This window comes from Arachis ipaensis, chromosome B10 (assembly GCF_059453495.1).
Source record: "Arachis ipaensis isolate K30076 ecotype BB chromosome B10, ASM5945349v1, whole genome shotgun sequence".
Taxonomy (NCBI): domain Eukaryota; kingdom Viridiplantae; phylum Streptophyta; class Magnoliopsida; order Fabales; family Fabaceae; genus Arachis; species Arachis ipaensis.
In genome coordinates, this window is record NC_142435.1 from 98,144,977 (window position 1) to 98,152,071 (window position 7,095).

The 7,095-nt window shown below is 38.1% G+C and overlaps 1 protein-coding gene across 1 annotated transcript; it reads right to left on the minus strand.

The window, feature by feature from the left end:
- Nucleotides 1–647: 647 nt before the first annotated feature.
- Nucleotides 648–2,393, minus strand: LOC148581013 (uncharacterized). The gene is made up of 3 exons (XM_088492290.1): nucleotides 1,926–2,393; nucleotides 860–1,786; nucleotides 648–773 (listed from the first exon to the last, which is right to left on the minus strand). Exons 1-3 carry the CDS (start codon nucleotides 2,391–2,393, stop codon nucleotides 648–650), a joined length of 1,521 nt encoding a protein of 506 aa, XP_088348416.1.
- Between the last annotated feature and the right edge of the window lie 4,702 nt (nucleotides 2,394–7,095).

The window sequence follows — 7,095 nt, forward strand, 5'->3', positions numbered from 1 at the left end:
ACTCAAATAAGGAAATTCATTAAACAGAACTAGCATAATATTAGGCAGAACACAGTCTAGTGTAATTCAGTAATAAGCATAGGAAAATAACACCAAATGGTGGATACTTGAGTCACCATCAATTCCATTACATGGAGACTAAACAAAATATAGTCTAGGACATTCAAAAAACCTACTGCAACTATGTTGCTCACTAAGAAAGATTAATCATAAGCCATGTTGTCAAGTTTTCAAAAAACCAAAAAAAAGTGTCACAAATATTGTCTCAATTCAAGCAACAGTACATTGATTACAGCAAAAAAGACAAATTTTCACAACAGTCTAAAGTTTTTTCCAAAGTCTTGGTGGAAGTTTAGCCATGAGCCTCAGCTTTCTAGGAGATACATGCAGTGGAATTCTGTGACTGAAGGAGACAAGCCTGGCTGGTTGGCTGGAGCTGGCTGCACCCTTCTCCTTTGGTGCTGGTGGTTGTTGTGTAAGGCTTCTGGTGGGCTTTCTGTTGGGCCTTGGGTGGAGAGTACCTACTGCTGGACTGTTAGGCCTAATAGAGGATGATGTGGGCTTAGACCTGGAATGGGTTGAGTTGGGCTGAGAAGATGTGGTGGTTGGTTGGGGCTGAGATGATGCTCTAGACCTGGTGGACCTCCTCAAACCTCCACTTGCAGATTACATGTCAGGTTGGGATGAAGCTTTAGATCTGGTTTTGGGTCTGATAGATGTAGGCTTCCTTCCTCCCCTGGTCCTCTTGCTAACAGTTTGCCTTGGTTGTTGGGCTTGAAAGACATTAGAGAATTCAGTTGATGGAAAAATGAAACTGTAACCCTAACATACATGCAGTTGATGATATACACACACTTACATCCAGGGATGACTCCTTGCATCCTCCCCTCTTGTGTCCAGATTCACCACAGTTTGAGCACCTTTGGATTTGTCTCCTCCTAAACAAGTGGGACTGGCTGCTATCCGGAGGCTCATCAGGTCCTCTCTTCCTCTTCTTGACTGGTCTGTGGCTAGGCTTTCGATAAGGAGGGGGCATGACATCATCAAAGTTGGTTTTCTCCCACAAATCTGGGTCATTCAGAGAATTGATGACTGAATCATAGCACTTGACATTTGCAGCCTTCTTGTAGCAGTCATTAACAAATCCATCTATGTCAAGGCCCTTATAGTTGATGCAGCTAATGGCATGGGTGCAGGGAATACCACTAAGCTGCCACTTCCTACAGGAGCACTTGTGAGCAGAAAGATCAACAGAAAATTTAGACAAACCATTAACAACCTCATATGTTTGTGCAGCAGACCAGTAAGGCGTCCACTCACCAGCTGATCTGCCTCTCCTCTCTAGTTTCATCCTAATCCGAGGTAAAACTATCCCATTAAAGTTTTTAATTCTTTCCCTATTAAGAGCCCACCTACTCATCAAATAAACCTTTATGTCCTCCAACATTGTCACTATAGGTTTCTCCCTAGAGTCTACTATTGCACCATTAAAGCTCTCACACATGTTGTTCACAAGAGTGTCACATTTAGAGTGAAAATTAAACCTAGACCTGCTCCAAAATCTTGGAGGAATAACGTTTAGATGTCTGTGCGTATCCACATTGATCTGCCTTATGATTTGCATCTCTTTCTCCCATTCCTTCCAGTGTGTAGCCTTTGCACACCTCCACATCAGCTGCTTTAGGTGTAACCCAGGAAATTTCTTCCTGAAGTTACTATAAAGATGGCGGACACAGAACCTATGGTCCACTCTTGGAATGACCTCATCGAAAGCAGGCAAGAGACCCTAATAGAGCAGGTAAAATTGTGTTACATAACAATAACTGCATCATTAAAGGACAAAAGCTTCAACATCCAGAATTCAAATTTATCAAATGTAAGATTTTAATTGCTTCCAGAATTTTAATTATTCGATAACCATTTACCTTCTGCTGATCAGACATGAAGGTTGATTTCCCAATGACCTCAGCTCCGAAGTTGTCAATGAGCAGCCGGAGAAACCACTTCCAGGTGTCTTTAGTCTCTGCCTCCACAACGGCGTAGACGATTGGAAGCATTTGATCATTAGGATCCCACCCTGTCGCTGTCAACAACTGTCCCCCTTGAGGTGTCTTTAGAAAATACCCATCCAATCCAACAAACTTTCTACACTGCAGGAAGCTCTTCTTGCAAGCAACTAGACACACATATACCCTTTGAAAAATACAATAATTGTTTAACCCCTGGTGCTGGTCCTCAACCTCGAAATCAGGGGACTTCTGTACCTTGAGCGTCACTGAGGACCCTGGATTAGCACGTAGCAGCTCCGAGTAGTAGTCAGCAATCCTTTTGTACTGCTTCTGGTAAGCTCCCTGAATCTCATCCAATGTAGCTTGTCTAGACCTAGCTGCCATTGATGTTGTCACTGTCAAATTCCATTTCCTTTGTGCCTAGTTGACCAGGTCCTTTATCTTCACTTTTAGGTTACCTTCCACTTTCTTCCTAAATGCTTTACTCAGCCAACCAGTATGCAGTATCCCTACCCTATGTGACTGGCCACAAGTATGCTTAAGGTTCATTGACCTAAGCTGCCAAGTCTCCTTCTCACTCATTTTTGCTGCCTATAACCAAAATGGGCAACCCTCTTGACAAACAGCCCTCACCCTAACCAAGTCAAGTTTTGCATACCTCAGTCCCCTTCTTGTTTGCACTGCATAAGCTGTTAAAGTGTCCTTGAATTCCTCCCTTGAAGCAAACACAGTTCCAACTTCCCATTTGTACCTTGTCATGTCTTTCACATCTTTATGGATCGGATATCTAATTGCTTCATTGTTATCATCATCCTCACTGTCCTCTTTCTCTGAACCACCACCCACTTCATAATCCACATCAACTTCATCACTATTGAACCCTTCCTCATCACTGAAATCACCTCCTGCAACCCCTTTTCCTTTTTCAACCCGATCACCATCCGTCCCGCCTCTTACTTCATCAAATCTGCTCTCATCATCGTACTCCTCTTCACTATCTGTAAACATCACATCATCTGCACTGTCAACCTCACCATCAGATGGAATGAAATCCTCATCATCACTATCCTCATCACTATTCGATCTAACCTGCTCATCCGGGTTCAGCTTATCTCCCTCTTTAACCGTCTCCGCATTGGCCCTGTCCACCTCCTGACCCCCATCACCCTGATAGATCACCAACTGTTTCTAATTATGTACCTCTTCATCATTGGCCTTCTCCGCCTCCTGAACCTGTTCACTGGGCCTCTAACATCAAGAAACCCTACTTTAGGAAAGTCTTCATCAACCTCAACCTTATGGACCACATACAGATCAACATGACCCCTCTTCCCCGCTATTTTACACATCTCAATGGCATCTCTGTCTCCCTCAAATAACTTCAAATCGTTCTCTAACCATTCAGAACTTGAGTCCTTATACCAGAAAGCTGCAATTTTTTTCTTTGTGTACCCAAACTGTCCCACCTCAGCATATGCCTAAAAAAGAAACCAGCAATCCATATCAACATCTTCGATCACTGTTCTTTCTCCCCCTATATACTCCAATGTACCATTGTCATACCCAAATCTACCACCATGGTAGACAGTTAGGTTTAAGGTTCCCATCACCTAAAACCTACAAAAAAAATCACACCCAACTCCCATTTGTAAACCACCAAATACCCTTCACACAGTATTAAGTTCAAGCTCCAAAAAATCAAAACAAATGCTGCACACGTACCTGATTTGAGATGATTGCCATGAGAACGAGCTCCTCTTCCACCCTTTCCCACGTAATGCAAACGCAGTGACGCTACTCCTCAGGCCAGCACTCACTCTGTTAGGGCATCATTGAAGGTGAAGGATCAATGTTCATTTGTGTAACGTTACTCACATAATGAAGCCGTTTTGCGGGAATAAAACGCGAAGCGTCAAAGGGCTCAGAGGCAATTTGGAATTAAAATTTTTTAATGCACTTGAGGACGATTTTAAAGTGTATCTGAACGTTCGGGATGATTTTAATAACAAAAAAAAGTCAGGGACGAATTTGATTTTAGCCCCTTACCTTAGGGATGATTTCAGTACTTAACCCTATTTTTTTTATTAAATTGCAGTTATTGTCTATCATGTCTTTCTTTTATTCCCTCTTTAATTCTATGCAAGTAATTCTCATGTCAATGGAGTAGATTTCTAACTTGACATGGGGGTTGATTAAAAGGAGACACTTGAGTTGGAATGCTCAAGTGATTAGTTGTTGGCTAATTCTGTATTTACTAACGCTAGACCTTCCCAAGGGAGAGGACTAGGATTTGCGAATAAGAGTTAGCTCAATCACTTGACTTTCCTTTATTTAGTAAGGGTTAACTAAGTGAAAACAACAACCTCTTTATACTGCACTTGAGAGAATTCCAATAAGGATGGAACTTCCAATTAATCAATCCCCCAGTCAAGGCCTTTTATTTTGAATATTATAAATCTCTTTTAATTTTCACTGCTTTAATTTACAATTATTTATTCGCCCATTGCCCAAACTCAAAATTACCCAGAAAACTCCTGATTAATAAATTAGCACCTCTTTGTCAACTGTTGGGAGACGACCTGGGACTCATACTCCCAGTATTTTTATTCTAAACTTTTGTGACAACCTTTATAAATTGATGGAGCGGATTTCAGCTGGTTAAGAGCTATACTCGCAATGGTGTTCCTATATTATAATTTCTTAATTGGCCGACTTCCGCCCTCCCGTCAGTGATCTCATTTATTGTCATAAATGCTGAATTGAATAAGTCATAATTACTTTTGATTTGGAATTAAATGAAAATAAAACTAGAGATACTATTTTATTTGGGTTTTAGGGTTTAATAGATGCCACACTCAACTATAAATAGTGACTTATGAATTTTGGTCTCCAACACATCAAAGCTGCCTCTACGATTCTTTTTCCATCAGAAAAGTTGTGATTCAATCCTATTAGAAATACATAAGACTTTGGTTGAGGAAAATCAAAGAATCAAATACTTTCAATTATATTCACGAATTTAGGTATGCTTTCGCATTCAAATATTTTTTTTCTTAATGATTTAACATGGATAATTTTAGGATTAAAAATTTTTTAAAATTTTTAACAAATGATATCAAAGTCATCTATATTTGAATCATTGAAAATATTAAATTTTAATATTTATTTTACTGAATTGAAATATGTATATATTAATTATGTGTTTAGCTCGCAAATTTTGAATTGTATAAAGCTTGTTTGGGTGATGTTATTATCCACATATTCTTGCATCACCTGCTATATATACATAAGGGAAGAACTCCTGTAAAAGGATGAGAAGATCCCACAAAATTTGAATTGCGTGCCACACTTTTAATTTTCTATTAAAACATCAAATTATATTATTGGATTATATTATAGGAAAGTTATCAGGTAAAGTGATCGAAAAAGAAGCATACGGTATGACATGAATGAATAGGTAGCCAATGAGATATTTGTCCCGTAGTAAACGTTGAATAGACAAAAGTAACCCTGGCAAAGTACTTGAAATGTCATAATTGTCCTGCTTAGAATGGCAAATAGGCCGTGGCTAAAATATAATGGCGAAAGAGGACTTCGGCTTCGAGACTTGTGTTAGATAATGGGCATTCACACTCCCACCCTTCTCCTCTCTGAAATTGAAAGGAATAAACAACTGAATTCCTAGCCACCCAGTGACCTTGCCACGCCGCCTGCAGCCACGTCAACCACCGCAGCCATCTCAACCCCTCAGCGCCGTCGCATGTGGAAGCCCAGCGCCGTCGCAGGAGCTTGAAGTCGTCTCCTCTATTTGAGCGCGCACACTTTGTGTTCACCATGTCTCTGTCACTGCCACCATGCCTCCGTCACCGTCTCCTCTGTTTGTGCTTCCCTTGCCGACGTCAGGTAGGTCTTCATCTGTCATCGTTGTTCATATCTCGTCATCTCTTCGGTAGGTTGATGCTTCTTCAGTTTCATCTCATTTTCTAATTATTTTTTAAGATTTTTTGGTTATAGTAGTCTAAGGTCTCTGCAAATAGATATTGAACATTTTTCTTTGTTAGATACTTTGGTAGTTGATAATTATGACAAGCTAGAATTATCAACATTCCAATTTGAGGTAAATGTTTTACTTTTTGTATCTATGCCAAATTTGGTGACCTTGCCCAGTAGATTCAAGGATCTATGAAGCCATTACAGTATTTGTTGGTTTCAAGATGCATCAATCGTGTGGTGCTTGTTGAGTGGCTACCAACTATGGATTCAATTTAATTTTTTGTTGTTGATGTATATTTTGATTCAGAAATCAAAATTATGGAAATTGTTGTTGATTTTCTTATGCATTCATGTACTAAACGAAGCACTTTTACTGTTGCAAATGAAGCAAAAGTAACTCTAACTTTTACTTTTTTGTTGAAATAAATAAAATAAATTTAATTTTCTGTTAGTCTTGCTTGATGGTGTTTTTATATTTTTTCTTTATGTATTTGATCACTTACTGATTTAATAGTATTTGTTATGTGTGTATGTAATAACACGTTGTTTATTTTTTTTTTTGTTATTTAAATATTTAATTATGATTTTGTATTATTGATGCTAAAATGCTAGCATTATCGTTCTAAATTTTGAATATCTTAATTTGAATTGAAATATTAATTTTATATTTCATAAGGATCATAGATTGTAATATAATTTGCACTTCTTGGTGAAGACATCATCAATTATTCTAAAAAATTAAACATAATAAATTAATACCTTTCTATAAATAACATCAATACATGTAGAAAAGAATAATTAAAACGAGACAATACAAATAACAATATACTACTTCACAAGTAAAATTATTTATTTTTCACCTAATAAACACTTTTTTTCTATAAAATCAACAAAAAAAGGATTTATTTTTTTAATTCACACGTGTATCAAAAATAGACAATTACTTTGCATTAAAGAAACAATAACACTTAATTTAATACTATTATCTTATATATAAAATAGGGTAAAGTACTAAATTGGTCCCCTATATTTAGGCGTATTTCTGTTTTGGTCCTTAAGGTTTAAAGTGTTCTATTTGACTCCAAAAAAATTT